Source organism: Stegodyphus dumicola, chromosome 5, assembly GCF_044657685.1.
Source record: "Stegodyphus dumicola isolate Sdum_Otavi_A_Nest chromosome 5, ASM4465768v1".
Classification (NCBI taxonomy): domain Eukaryota; kingdom Metazoa; phylum Arthropoda; class Arachnida; order Araneae; family Eresidae; genus Stegodyphus; species Stegodyphus dumicola.
Genome location: NC_140772.1, coordinates 49,697,709 through 49,713,542, shown reverse-complemented (window position 1 = coordinate 49,713,542; position 15,834 = coordinate 49,697,709). Strand labels below are relative to the sequence as shown.

Here is a 15,834-nt window from a genome sequence, read left to right as displayed (position 1 = left end):
TTTATAATTATTTATGCACAAACTTAAGTTTTCCCTAGTATTTGTAGAAGTAAAATTAATAAATAAAAAAAAAAAGAATGTGTCGTTATTTATTCTTAAGTTTTGAAAGTTTTCATGATTTATTTATTTTTAGTTTAAATAAGTTATTTAGAGGTTAGTTCAATATATTTCTACTATATGAAATGAATTTCAGGCGAAAAACTTAATATTTAGATGTCAGTGCGTTTGAATGGCAAAGTGTAACCAACATAAATTTCTGCAGTAAACAAATGTAATCATTTTGATAGAAAATAAATATAAATTTGAATTTCCTCCCTTTGCAGTTTTATTCTTTATGTGCATTTTGATAAATGTTTAAAAAATGAAATTCAAAATTGAATCCCCACTCATTTTGTGGGAAAAAAAAATTCGGCCCATCAGTCACTTTCAGATCGAGATTACAATTTTTGAATTACACGAAGAAATTATACAATTTCTTATTAACCAAAATAGTGATTTAGTGGAAGCTTTTGGAAATGGAGACAAACTCTACCCGACGCTGGAGCCTTCCATGGGGTCGATACCGGGTGGCGGATGGGGCAAATGGAGGTATTAAGACCATGGAGGTAGGAAAGGAAGGAGGAGCCAACCGGCGCTAGAAGTGAAGCACTGCTTTGAAGCTTGGGTCACCAGATGGGGTGTTCTTTGTTTACTTTCAGAAGCTCGCTTGACAAGATTCTGATAGTATTTCGACACACGACAGTTCCGTAGAAATCGAAAAAGGGACACTTTCGCATGAAAGAAACATTCATAGTGTGATTGATAATAGCAATTTGTATAGTTTAATGACATTTACGCAAAAATCACATCTTGGTTATTTTTCGATAACTAACAACAGCGATTTTGATTATGAATTTGTTTTATAAAATTATAAGCTGTTGCACTACAAAAATATAGATTTTAAGAAAAATGTTATGCTTAAAGAATGAAAAATACCTTACGGTACATTTAAAATTGTATACGTCTTTCGATACCCTTTATAGAGTATTCGCTACTTTTATTTTATTTTCCAAACGCAAAATGTTTTAAATAAAACAAATTTTTTTCACATCCATATATTATTTACCTTTTAAAATTTTTTAGAGGAGAGGCTTTACTGCTGCCCATTTTAAACTCATCGTTTTAATTTTATATATCTGAAAAATAATCACTTTGGGCTTACACGTTTTACTTATTTGGGTTAATTTGGGTTAATAATAATTTGGGCAGGTCATTTTATTATTTATAAATGTATTTGAAATGAAGAATTTATTCACTTATAAACAACTGTGAAAGTACTGTGAAGAAATCTAATTATTAAATGTATCTAATTTATAATGATTATAAATATTATCTAAATATATAATAACCTTAATATTGAATTGTAAACATAAATTGAAATCCTGTTGACAAATGCGTTATAAAACTACTTAAGCAAGAATTGTTCGTATTGGAAAGCAATCTGTTAAAAGGTATTGTAAAGCAAATGCTATGAGATGCGCACTTAAGAATGTAATAAAGAGTTTTGGAATATGTATTGTTGAAATGAAGGGTAAAAAAAAATCTGATAAGTATAATTAAAAGAATTATTCCCCTTACATTTTATAATAACTCAGTTACAAGTTTTCAATAATACCTTAAAAAAATCCTTATTTTATTCCCTTTCAGAAATGTTCAGAGAAAGTTAAGTACTATTTAAAGTATTTCGCTAATTCCTAATAATTCTCTAATTGAAAATGAACCGAATAGAGGATTAATTATAAATTGACTTACATTTTTCGATTTAAAAGATGCCTCAGAAGCCAAAAAATCATGTCATATTTAAGAAAGTGTTTTAGGAAGAAGCTCTATAAATAGAAAAGAAATAATGCATAATTTTAATATTAATAATACAATAAACTTTGATCTTAATTTTTGTACCTTAACCGAATAAAATCGAATTACCTTAATTTTTTTTTAATGTAATTAACGAAAACTTGAGAAAATATTTCATTCAAATTAAACCATTCTGAGAAAACTGTCCTGTGAAAAGCATAGCATTTAATTCCGTTCAGAATGAAATGTTGTTTAAAAATATATTGTTTTCAAATACTTAGGACTGTGAAGTGTTGTAGAAAAAGAAAATATATACATTTATATGTATATTTACGACGTAATTACAAAATATTTACATCCTAACACGTCAAATCCCATTGAACTCAATGGTAAATGACCCAATGTTTTGGTCACCACGTAGGGATCGCCGGTGCTTCAGAGCAGGGTACGGGAGAAACTTGTTTAGGGCGACTCCGTCTTACTTCCTACCTCCATGGTTAAGACACTCAAGAGTGGCGACCGTGTCATATCTATATGTTTAGGAAATTAGTATAATAAAATGCTTTGAAATTACTTACAGTTTTCATGAACAAATATTTTATGAAGCTATCTAAATTTTTATCTTATTGTTATTGCGTAAATAAGTATTAAAAGATTTAATTTAGCATTACGTATACCTAATTCGGTTTTGTATTGTGGGTGACATGTCTCAGCAAGGGTAAGCAAAGATACGAGTTACTCTCAAGTATGTTTCGACAAAAATATGGGAGCTTGGGATGAGTTGTTTACCGAGCAAGTGCACCTACATCGCAAATAAGCAAAGACAAACAATTTGATGCGTGCACGAAATCAAATCTATAAAAACAGCGATTGCTCTAGGATTGTCTTATGATTTTTGTGTACTTTGCCAATAATCCATATTCGTGAATGAAAGTGATATAAGTCAATATAGCCATTATTTTTATAACTATTTATAAATCTATAGTATAGTTTATTCAAACCGAGACAAATTTTATATTACATAATATTTGAATCTAAGAAGAAATGCTGGCAGTACAGTGTTTGAAATATGGATTTATGCATTTTTCTACAAACCAGTCATTCGCTGTGTGTTTGTTGACTAATGTTCACTTGTCTTGTCTATAGTCAGCCCAAGCCCACCAAATTCTTTGGGGCTAGGAACGCAAGATTGCGCCTGCCGTTGGCAACAGTCTTGAGCACATTACAGGTGAAACCCACCCCTCTTCTCTTACCACCGACTTTCGGCTCGCCAAATATTTAGAGCGCCCCCATGCTACACGGACACTGTACATTTACAAACATCCATTCCTTCTCCGGGATTCGAACCCGGGCCCTTCGTCACGGCAGTCAGCCAACGCTTTAAGCACTATATCAGTTGGGTGGCACCTATGTATTTAATTTGCTAATACGTTTTCTCAAATGAAGCCATCTTAGCTGCAAGAGTATTTGAAAATGCATGCTGATAAAAAAAGACAAAGCTTTATCCTACTTTCAAAGGCTGGAAAGAAAGTATTTAAAACAGCCACCTATAATATTAAGTAACATAAGAAGTAATGAAAACGTAAGAAACCTTCAGATGTCATCAGAAGAATTCCTCTGGATGTAAAGAAAAATAGATGAAATGGCTAAATACTTTGAAATATCATTTTATCATGTCATTAATTTTTGTCAGCCGCTACTGATAGTCCTCCGACAATCATAAGGGTTTCATAGCGCATTTGAAACAATCAATATCACATCTACTTGCTGTGCAGTGTGTTATTCATCATCAATTCATCGTTTGGTTGCAAAAAAGGAAAAAAGAAGGGAGGGGAGGGAAAAAGAAAGAAAGGAAAATTGAATTTATGCCTGTTTACGTCGTTTCATTGTATTTAGAGCAGTCAATAAGATTAGAAGCAATTCATTGCATAACAGATTATTTGGCGAACTTTGTACTGAAAATAATGAAGTTCACAATCGCTTCCTCTTCGGAAAAAGTTCGTTGGCTGTCAAAAGTTATTTGCCTGAATCGTTTTTCCAGACTTGAAAACGGAGATGAAAACTTGACTACATCCAAAAATGACATCGCTTATTTGACAACCTGTTTAAAATAAAATATTCAATGAAGTCAGTTTACAACTGCAATTGATGAGTTAAATTTAATTAAAACAAAAAACGTCATTGCTTTTTCTGTGAGAAAACTATTGAAATGAAATCTAGTTAGAGATGAATACAGCCACTTTCTCATATTATCATTAGTTCCTGGAAAATTGCTAACACTTAGTTACTTATTACTAAGACGTTTTTCATGCTGATTTTACGGAGGGATTGCGGTATATTTTAAACATGAGTGTACCGAGTTGAGTTTTAAATCGCAAATGCACATACAGCAGAATCATCAAATTGTTATTGCTGTTTATGCTCCCTTGTCTGACGTAGTCAGCCTAAGCCAAATAAATTCCTCGTGGCAAGAAGCGCTAGAATACGCCTGCCGTTGGCAAGCCTTGAGCACCATTCACGTGACAGTGCGATTTAGCACAGTTTCGACCCCAATTTTGATGGAGAGTACCCCAGGAGGACGGGTCCGAGGGTCTCCCACCTCTATCCTCTTCCAACTAACCACACGAGAGAGCTTTCAGCTCGCATCGACACTATGCATTTACATGCATCCATGCCTTCTCCGGGATTCGAACCCGGGCACGGCAGTCAGCGACGCTAATCACTATACCCGCTGGGCGGCTGGTAATATGTTACTGATGTTAACGAAATTTGAACCGCGCATTAACAAACTTAAAATTCCATCATTCTTAACAATCTCATTATTTTTTTTTGGGGGGGTTCTTATTATGTATTTATTTTTTAATTTTTAATATGCAGTTTTTTACTAGATTTGATGGTCCTTTTAATAAATGTCTACTATGTGATTCTTGGTAGATAGACAGATAAAATAAGTATAGATAATATGCAACAATATATGTAGCATAATTAACTATAATGGAAGAGGGCGCGCTGGAATTTTTTTTCGCTGTAAAGATGGTGCAGATGGGAGCCTGCGTTTTATGGGATGCTTAATCACTTTATTCTTTCTATATGCAATGTATATCTCGGATTGACTCTAATCAGCTCCACCCCCTCCAAAAGTCGCATTACTGTGTGTATTTAATCCTTCATTATATAGCTTTTTTTTTTTTTTTTTTTTTTTTTTTTTTTAGTCCGAAGGGATTTGAATCCCGAAGGACTATTAGTTTCGTTTTGGCATTTTGCGTCGGACTCATAAATGTCGGCTCACTTTTCAAACTGTTGCCACAAAATGTTAGAGTCCTGCATTATATTTGAAGAAATTAAATAATGAAAAATCTGCATAAATGTATGTATATTTCTCGTATTGTGATAAAACAACGGTACATAGAGTCATCGAATTTTGAATAACGTAATCCTCCAACGAATATGAGCATGTGGAAGACCAAATTTGAAATTTGAAATTTGTTTTATGATCGATTTCCTATTTTTTAAAACTTTGACGAATTTTTGATTAACAAACTCAAGGATTTCAAAGCGAGCAATGGCAACGTTGTGAGCAACAACAATGAGTCTCTGTATCGGAAATTCTAAAGATATGCTCGTTTTAAAACTATTTTGCGATATTGCTGTTGCACTGGATCTTATGGTTTAAGTGCGAGGAACATGATATTTAATAAAGAAAGGTAACACACAAAATGTTAAAAAACGCCCCTTTGGACGTAATTTAAAATCTGAAACATTTCAGTTTTTTTTTTTTTTTTTTTTTAAAGGTCTGTATGCAATGTGTTTTAGAATTTGAGTCACTTTTCTTCTGAATTTTTCTTCTCAATATAAAGTGCGGAAGTATTCATTATAATAAAATATCGTCATAATTTTTAATAAAATACTCATTACTATTTAAAATTTAACAGCATTTGTTACCATCGCTAGTTAAAATATATCTGCATTTATTGTATTAACTAATATGAGAAATCCGGTAATATTATGGTTCTCCTTTTTTAAAAGTTTTGCATGTTCAGCTAATTTAAGTGCATTTTGTTTGATGATTAATCATTGCTGTGCGAAATGTTCAGATTGATTATGCAGTCAAAAGTTGCGAGAAACGCCTAATTAAGAACCTTTCTTAATGTCAGTCAAGTATAATTAATGATGTTACCTGTATATGGTAGTGTTCTTTGTAAAAATCAACGTCTTACTTAATAATACCGTTGTGAAATTACAAATTTACATTAGATAATAAAATAATGCTAATCTCTTTCATTGACGTGTACGTTGATGAGGTCTCAAATACAGAAAAAAATACTTTTAAAAGCGCAATATAAGTTATTTATTTCGTCATGGCAACGCTGATTTTTTTAAAGCAAACGTTATGGTGATTAAATTATTTTTAATGACATATTCTTTTCTGAATTGATTTATTGCATCGTTATTAACAGCTACAATTCCTTTGCCCTAAAATAAAAATAGATAAATAAATAAATAATAACAAACTATGATATTTTATTATTTCCTTTGATATTTTTTATTGTAATATTTAACTCATTATGAAATGCCGTTGACTAGGCTGTTTTAATCTCTTAATTGTAGGAAAAAGCATTAATGTATACAGTACTTAAAAATAACTCAGTAAAAAGCTCGTTTTACATAAGGCATTGTTACTGCTTTATTATTATACTTTAACCAAGATGTTATTATTTTGTGTATCGAAAATTTAATAAAATATTACATAAAATGCAGCTATAAATTAAATTAAGTGAGTATAATATGAGTTAATCATTAAAACTGCAGCTTCAGGAAGGATGCATGCAATTCACCTTGAATTTGCATGATGATGATATTAGCTCCCAATAAAAACTTTATGAAAGTATGTGACACAGAGCAGGTGCAAAGTACTGGATTTTTCTTTAAAAGTATGACAGTTTTGGAAGTATCTATATTTAACCTGTCAAAGAACGTTTGTGCTGTGCATGTTCAATGACGTGCTTAGTTGTATTTGGAGTATTTGTATATCAAGAGGCGTTACGTTCCACGTTTTTAGATTGTTGAATTTTTCCCCTTTTTCTTTTTGACAAGTAGTTCATTAGTTTTTGTTTACTCCAAGAAAGATTTGAATTTATTTACCTAATAATACTAATCAAAAATATTTTCTTTCCTTTTAGGTAATCAAACGAAGAGTAGTCTTACCACCGAACACAAATGGTCCTCAAACATTAAAAGTTACATTGACTAAAAGCAAAAAGAAAGATGGTAATAAATTTATTATCTTTGCATGACGTACGGCGTATTTAAAATAAGAATATTCCTTAATTCTGAAACTTTAACTTATTTTCCTTAACACATTTTTCAAAACTGTTCATTTGCATTCAGCAGACGAATTATCATTTTCCCATGAACATAATTTCTTATATCTTTTCGAAAAGTAACTGTATGTATCTGTTATGCTAAGGACTGTTATCAACACTTCAAATATTTTCTTTTCCCAGATTTTGGAATTGTTCTTGGCTGTTGGATATACATAAAAGAAATAACAAACAGGTCGCTTTTAGCAAAAGATGAATCTATTCAAGAAGGGGATATCATAACAAAGGTATTTTACGTTCCATTTGATTTTTTATAAAACTTTTACATTTTTCTTAGCGAAACATTTCCTAGATATATCCCACCAGTCTCTATGTTCTTTTTTACTTATTTATATATTTAATTTCATAATGTTCAGTTGAATAAATTTTATTCTTTACTAAATTTACATTTCGTGAATTACAGAAGTAGTTTACTGCATATTGAAAAATCTGATGCGAAATAACTTGATATGCATATATATGAATTTTTTGTCAGTGACATGTCAATTTTGGTGGAGAAAAGAAAATGAATGGTGATTATAAACATATGATACAAATACCATCAAGAAAGCTATAACCTTTATTTTGTTTGTTTTTTAAGTATTGTTACTCTTCACATTCTGGGGGGGGGGGCAAAGGCTCATTAGGAGGTGCCACCTATTGCGATAATAACGTCTATATTCTTCGTTGTGTCCCACTTCAAGCATTCCAAGAATTTTTTATGAAAATCGTCCCATTTCAGTCTTTTATTTAAGGTAGGTAAGAGGTACTCTCGTTTCAGCCTTTCCATTCAGGGGTCGACTAAATCGAAGGGCGATAGCACGTGAGTATTAGGTATGTATGTAATAAAGTGATGTCACAAGGACGTTGTACCATTTAAACTATGAGCTCTAATACTGTTACACTATTTAAATAAAACATTAACGTCATTGGTGTTGATATAGTAAACATGATTTTTTTTTTTTTTTTTTGAAATAATAACATGAGTAAAAGCACTTGTTATTTCGCCCAGCCTCTTTCTTTGAGTACCTGCCTCCCCAAACATCTGCCCACCAACTATAGCGAAGAGGAAAAAAATAGAAACAAAGGCTAAAATAGCATGAATTTTGATGCTTTCAATCCCGAACACCTGTAGAAATAATAAAAAGTCTAAATGGCACAGTTGGTGTGCTTCTAAGGCCCATATCACACGGCGTTTGTAAGGCCCATATCACACGGTGTGTTTGTAAGGCCTATATCACACGTGTGTTTGTAAGGCGTCTTCTAAGGCCCATATCACACGGCAAGACACGAACAACTATTTCGGACAAATTTTCTGTCTGGTTTACTATTGAAAGAAAGACGTGCGATTTTTTCCTTCCTTTCAAAAAAAATTGCAAGTTTCTCGTTTTCAAACCAATCAGCTGTCAGCTGGTTTGTAATGGGGAACCAGTTTTCCCTGTGTTAACCCCAAAGCGATCTATGGTGATTGGCTGTTGTGACAAAGCAGAAAAATTGTTCCAAACAGTTGTTCTTCCGAAACAAACCGACGTGTGATAGCAGCCTAACAAACCTAAAATAAGGCATCATGATATTCTGTGATAATACTTTTGAAACATTTTCTAATTTGACTCCCATATATATATATATATATATATATATAGGACCCAGTGGTCAAGTGGTAAAGTCGCTGACCACTGGTAGTTCCATTTGGGTTTAATTCCAGGCGAAACGGCTGACTGCATAGCGTTTTCATGGTTTTTCCCATGTGTAACTTGGATACGAGTCAATTTTTAATAATTCTTAGAAAGTCCTCTGCGAAAGCATCCCTTCCCTTAGGCAGATAACCCTCAAGTGCTTTGTCATATTCAACTAAAGCAAACTCAGATGTATATACAAAAGGGGTTTACACATAATTTTGATAAAGAATTTTTAAAAAGCATATGTTTTGGAATGCAAATTTTTGGTAACAGCCTGTTATTTGAAATAAGAAATGTCGTCTGCTACTTTTAAATTAATTTTTTTTTAAAATGTAGTATGTTAACAAGCTGTATGTTGAAAGATGTGTTTTTGCGCTTCCGAAGAGAAATATTCATATTCCATAATTAAAAATTCCTGTGAATTACATGGTATTAAAGTTTCTAGATGCAAAATAAACAAGATTATTGCTCAGAAAAAGCAAAACCGCCACTTATTACTTCTACATGAAAAGAAAACTCCAAACATATATCCGAAAAAAGTACGTACTGTTCCTAACATTTCTAAAGTTAAATCGTTGGTAACAAGAGAAAAAAAAAAAAAAAAAAAAAAAAATAATAATAATAATAATAATAATAATAATAAAACCGCTGACACAGAAATCAATTGAAAAGTTTTTAAATACATCTGTTGTAACAGTAACTAAAATAATAAACCAAGATTTACAACTTTAAGAAAGTTAAAACACATAATGTTTGTTCACTAGCTTTTGCCGAGGCATGTGGCTCAACGCTGAACAATTTGTAAAACCCTGTATGAAAACTATTTAGGAGATAAATGGAAATATATTTTGACTGTTTATGACTTTACCTAAATGATTGCAACAAAACAAAAAGGTCTATTTGTCATCGAAAGAGAAATTAAAAAATGTATCAACCTGGGTCCGTCAATGCAAAGAAAGTTTCGGTAAAGTGTGTATGATTGCCGTTGGATTCCCTTACAACAGGAAATTAAAAATAACAAGAATGGGGGAAAATTTAAAAATCAACTAAATATATTATCAACAGAAAGTTTTACAGAAAGAATTTCATTTTTTTATCTCAGTGACTTTCAAAGATTGAAAATTCATCAAGATAAAACAAGTCATACTTTAAAAAGTACCAATGCAATTCTCGAAAAAATGAAGACTGATACGGTTATTGCATATAACCTTTTCAACGTATTTTTGCGAAGCCCCCTGACGTACATTAATTATACTTCCCCCAAATGCTTTTAAAAATGTGTATATACCCACTGTAACTGCAAATTATCGTGATTGACTCACCGATGTGTAGTCATTCTACAGTTAAAGGAAACTCATAGTAATAAAAATGTGCATGGTTGCTAACAATAATTTAATTTAAAAATTAGCAATTACTGATGTACAGTGAAATACGTTCACTGTACATCAGTAATTACTTAACGCTTAAAACGCTTAAGACTAAATATCGGTTAACACGAAATAATACAACGGTCCCGACAAATTACTATATATTTTCATGTATTTTGTTTCTCTTCGTTCTCTCTCGGAATAAAAATCGCTTAGCACGAAAAGATATCCTTTCTGGGAATGGAATACGGAAAATACCGGCCTCGTAGGCGAGATTTAACGTGACCTTCTCGAAGGCCACGGATTTAAGCGGGGTGTGAAATGAAAGAGAGGTGTTTCACATGTTTCGTAGAAAGGAGGCTAGCTTGGCTTTGAAGTACCCTCGGAATAGCATACGACACGAGCCAGTTCTGTTAATCTAAGCTACTTGCACCTTCCACCCCTACAAACGCCACACAAACATCTCATCTCTCATTAGTTGGCTTTGGAATTCGGTGACGAGTACATCGCAGTGTGAGTAAAAATCAGTGAGTTTGGTTTATACAGTGGATGGACAAAAATATGGAAACACCTTGTGAAATGCATGTTTGAAAAGAAAGATTGATTTTAATGAAATATATAGGTGGCGCTGGCGTTTTTGACTACTGACGCCACCTATACAACTTCGTAAATGTGCTAAACAGTTCAGTTGTTGTCGGAGTACTGTTATGTGAGGTTGTCATTGCATTATGTCAGAGTTAACAGACTTCGAACGTGGGCAAATTGTTGGAGCACGTATGGTAGGTGCTTCCGTAAGCAAGGTAGCCGAGGTGTTTAGTGTTTCAAGAGGTACTATATCGAAGATTTATTCCGCATATTTGAAAAGCGGAAAAACATCATCTGCTAAATCACAGCGCGGACGAAAGTGCGTCCTGAGTGATCGTGACAGACGATCATTAAGGGCAATTGTGACGAAAAATAAGAAGACCACAGCTGCAAAAGTTACTGCTGAAATGAATGTTGTGTTACCGAACCCTGTGAGTACCAAAACAATTAGAAGGGAGCTTCATAAACAGGGAATTGCTGGCCGTGCTGCAATTGAGAAGCCACTCATCAGTGATGCTAATGCCCGTAACAGGAAAAGGTGGTGTTTAAGTCATAAAGCCTGGACTATAGAGCAGTGGAAGCGAGTAATATGGTCTGACGAGTCTTCTTTCACATTGTTTCCAACTTCTGGCCGAGTTTACGTCTGGAGAACGCCATCTCAAGCCTATAATACAGACTGAGGGGTTCTGTTATGGTTTGTCAGCCATATCGTGGTTCTCTGCTAGCCCCATGATAACTGTGTCAAGGCACATGACTGCCAAGACTTATGTGAACATTTTGGTACAAACTTTGTTCTCCGATGGTGATGGTGTCTTCCAAGACGACAAAGCCCCTGTTCACACAGCTCACATTGTCCAGGACTGGTTTTCTGAACACGAGGATGAGTTGTCCTATCTCTCCTGGTCACCACAGTCACCAGACCTGAATATTGTCGAACCTTTGTGGTCTACATTGGAACGACGTTCTCGTTATCCACCGCCAACATCGTTATCTGAACTTGCCACCGTTTTGCAGGAAGAATGGTATAATATTCCCTTGGCAAACATACAGGAACTGTATTTATTCATTCCGAGAAGACTGCAAGCTGTTTTGGATGCCAACGGGTTTCCTACACCATATTAAGCAAAGAAACATGTTTTTTTAAAGGTGTTTCCATATTTTTGTCCAACCTCTGTATGTTGCACTCTGTATGGAATTCACTGACTCTAAAGACGAATGAAAATTGTTTTCGTCATGCACGATTCTCAAAAGCATCAAATTCTTTGGCGCCAAAAGAAATGGAAAAGGAAGATGTTGACACTGAGCCGACACTTAATGAAATGTTTGAGAAAGTTTCTGTATTAATGGACTGTCCTACTGTATTATCAGAAGAATTCTCTGCAGTAGTTGATGATAATGTGTGTAGAGCCCCAATTATGGCAGACAAATACATTTTGGGGTTTGTTCAAAGCTAAAAAAAATATCATTTAACGACGAAAATGAAATGAATCATGCTGCTCCTGTTCCTATGTCATCTGAAATAAGGAACATCATAAAAAGTATGCGCAGTTATTTAGACGCACATTTTCCAATGGTGAAATGAATAACAAAATGGACGACATTGAACAATTTGTTAACAGTTTGATGCTAAAAAAGACAATGCAAAGAAAAATATCAGATTATTTTCCAAAAATTCAATAAAAGTTTTGTTTTTCAAAAAACTTTAAAAATTTTGTATTAAATTTCATTAAGTTCTTGTGGATGTTTTTGTTTCATTTATTTTTATTAAATACATGCATATATACTGCATATATACATATAAGTAAAATGTGCTCTAATAAACTTAATTTTGTTGAATATATGTTTTTTTTTTTTTTTTTTTTTTTTCTTTTTCCAATATCCTTTAACACGAAAAAATGCCCTCAGTTTCATGTTAAACGATTTTCACTGTATATATTCATATTTATGTAACAACCGCCCCCCTCAAAAAATGAAATTCGAAATTTTTGCGATCTAATAAAAATTGGCTTGTAGTTCTCGCGAAATATTAATTTTTCATGCGTAAAATAAAAAGTTAGTCTTCACTAAAATACATATAAATTTTAAATTTTAGATCTATTTCAGGAATAGTAAATAAACTAGTAAATTTATTTTAAGAAAGCAAATTCAGTAAAATAATGCTGTTGGTTTTCGGTAATTGGAATTTGTACCAGTTAATAAATCTTAGAAATTCGGGTAATTGTAAGCAAAATAAATCTTGTTTTACAGTTATCCGAGTTTTTATAAACGTTTGAAAAAAAAAATTGCTTAAATGTATTTATAAATATTTAAACACCAAATGTTAGAATGATGAGAACTTGTAAAAGAAAAATAAATTGTAAACCTTGTAAAAGTCATTTGGTTATTTAAGAAAAGAACGTTTTTCTTGATGCTATATCTGTCATAAAAAATTTTTATTTAAACATTTGATATATATTTTGAACAAATTTTGACACATCTGTGAGTACAGCCTGAATTATTCGAACGATATGTCAAAAATCAGTGTTGGCAAAGTTGAGAGAACCTGGAAATAATACCTCAAGTGTGGTGCGGTTCTCTGAAACTTCCGATTACTTCCGGTTCTCTGAAAATCGGTAGTTAAGTTCTTGGATCCTTTTAAAGGTTTTTTCATAATTGCTATTCTTCTGTCCAGCTGCACTCATGCAGTCTTTAATATTCCAGATTTGTTTCTTTCGTTCAGTTATTGTGTGTATAATGAAAAATTGTTTGATGAGTATATTCAGGACTTTACTGAAAATTATAATACCTGAAATATGAAAATTATAATTTCTGAAATATAAAAACCTATTATCCGAACTGCTTCCCTCAGCTAATTAAGATCTTACTCTACGTACTGCCCTTTAATTTTTTGTTTATTTGTTTAATATAAAAATATAATCAGAGTGAATGGAGAGTAGTAGAAAGAGTTCTTTGCAGAAGAAAGATATTGTCCCTTTAAATGCAAAAGAAGTACAGTAGTTTTAAAGTTGATTAAATTTTAAAAAAAAACTCTCTATTTTTTTTTTTTTTTTTTTTTTTTTTTTTTTTTTTTTTTTACCCGCAGATAAATAACAGCAGTCTTGATGGTCTAACCCTGAAAGAAGCGAAGAAACTAATTGAAAATACAAAAGAAAAATTGCATCTAGTTGTTCGGAGAGATGGCATTAGATCTTCAGAATCTCAGGATCCCTGGTCAAACAGATATATTCCTGAAACAAATATTACAGCACATAAAGGTACTGCATGACTGCATTAAATCATTAAAATTTCTTCTATGTTATCAAATTAGTAGGTTATATTTTATTATTTAATTAATACGTATCATGGCACATAAATTAAGAAATTTATTTTCTACTAGATTAGACTAACATTAGAACACAATATAGCAGGTATTGTAATTACATTTAATATATTGTTACGAATTTTGTAGTATTTTTTATATAATGGAAGGTGAAATGCTTTAAGTGACGAAACTCTGCAGAAAAAATAACAGCACAGGGGCAAATTTATTAAACGTTGAAGATAAATGGCTATCTGGCTAAATTGGCGAGATATCGCCATAGCGATGGTTTTTAATGACTAATTTTTGTCTCTAATTTTGCGAGAAATCGCCAGACGTCGCCAAGCTTGGTGACCGTTTGGCGACATTTTGCTCTCTTTCCTGCGTAACTGTAACTGGTATTGTATTTAAATAACTACAGTTGATTCCTATAACTGTAACCGGCATTTATAAGGTAATTTTAACCGTATATGCCTTATAGTAATTTCGAGAAACGGAAGGTGCTGGAGATTTCTCGGCATCCGGAGGAAACTATATATGCCCCGAGAGAGTTGTTCGGATATTCTCAACTTTTCACTTAGTCGACTTCGGAGTATGGAGATATCTTCGTTTTTAGCTGTTTAGATGCGCTTTGAATTGTATTGTGCCTAACGTTCTTAGTAGTTTGAAATGTAACTGCTGATGTTTCTTTGCGATACTGAGAAAAGCTGCATGAGCATTTTTGTGAGAAGTTCCAAAACTGTAAAGTGTATCTTTTGGTAAAATAAATTTCATTAAGTTGTTTTATCAATTTTATCGATTCTGTGTGCGTTCAATCCATTACGAACCCAAGAATATTTTATTTGAGGCATTCACTAAGATTTATTTAAGAAATATTTGAGGAAAAATATAACCAGTTTGGATTCAACCAGTTCGCGCAGGTTCCGCAAAACGCCTCCTAAAATACTTTTAGCTTGGAGAACCCCGAAATATTAAATAGTATTATTTATTTTGGTAATTTATTTTTATTCAGTAGCTAATTTTGTAGCCTTATGTTGGAAGCGACCCACTCTTAAAATTTTTGAACCCCTACTTTTATTGTTACTTTCGTAATAGTTGAATCTAAAAATAGTAATAGGTGCATATTTAGCATCTCCCTTTAATTCTAGTACATATTTTTAGGAGAAAGGGGAGGAGAATTTTCAATATAAAAGATTCAAACGTATTTATGTTTAATTGACGTAGTTATTTATAAAACAGTTTCGCCGATCGATATGCGGGAAATAATGGGCCTTAGTTTCTTTCAAGATGAGTTTGTTTTAAGATATTTATTTTTACAATCAGACATTTTATGACGAAGTTTCAAATTGTATAAATATTGGGATCAAAGAATTTTGTCAATTTGGAAAATTCAGCATTTCGGTTAACAAATATAACATTTCAGCGTACGTAAACATTACAGCGTATATTGCTCTTGTTTACCTTCTGCATTTAATTATTAAATCTGAAGCAATTCTATGTTTTTCAGTTTAGTAACTATTCTTAAATTCACCTTTGCATTCCAACAGATATTCGTTCTTCACCAAGTTTCATTGACATTTCTACGTCCCGCCCACACTGGAGCAATCAAAATGTATATGTTCAGTCCCCAACAAGGGGTATGTAATAATTAATATCTTTGAAGTTTAACTTTTCAACAATCTCTGCATATATATTTGTATGCCTTTTAATTG

At 32.5% G+C, this 15,834-nt stretch overlaps 1 protein-coding gene across 5 annotated transcripts in view; it reads left to right on the top strand.

Annotated features, from left to right (window-relative positions):
• The window catches only part of LOC118190059 (tight junction protein 1-like), a 663,736-nt gene that overhangs the window by 596,631 nt on the left and 51,271 nt on the right, over nt 1-15,834 (top strand). For all 5 annotated transcript variants that reach the window (XM_085816638.1, XM_085816637.1, XM_085816639.1 and 2 more), the window contains 4 exons: nt 7,014-7,101; nt 7,338-7,441; nt 13,907-14,078; nt 15,670-15,759. In XM_085816638.1, coding sequence (XP_085672764.1) covers nt 7,014-7,101; nt 7,338-7,441; nt 13,907-14,078; nt 15,670-15,759 — 454 coding nt within the window. The remainder of the gene's footprint in view (nt 1-7,013; nt 7,102-7,337; nt 7,442-13,906; nt 14,079-15,669; nt 15,760-15,834) is intronic.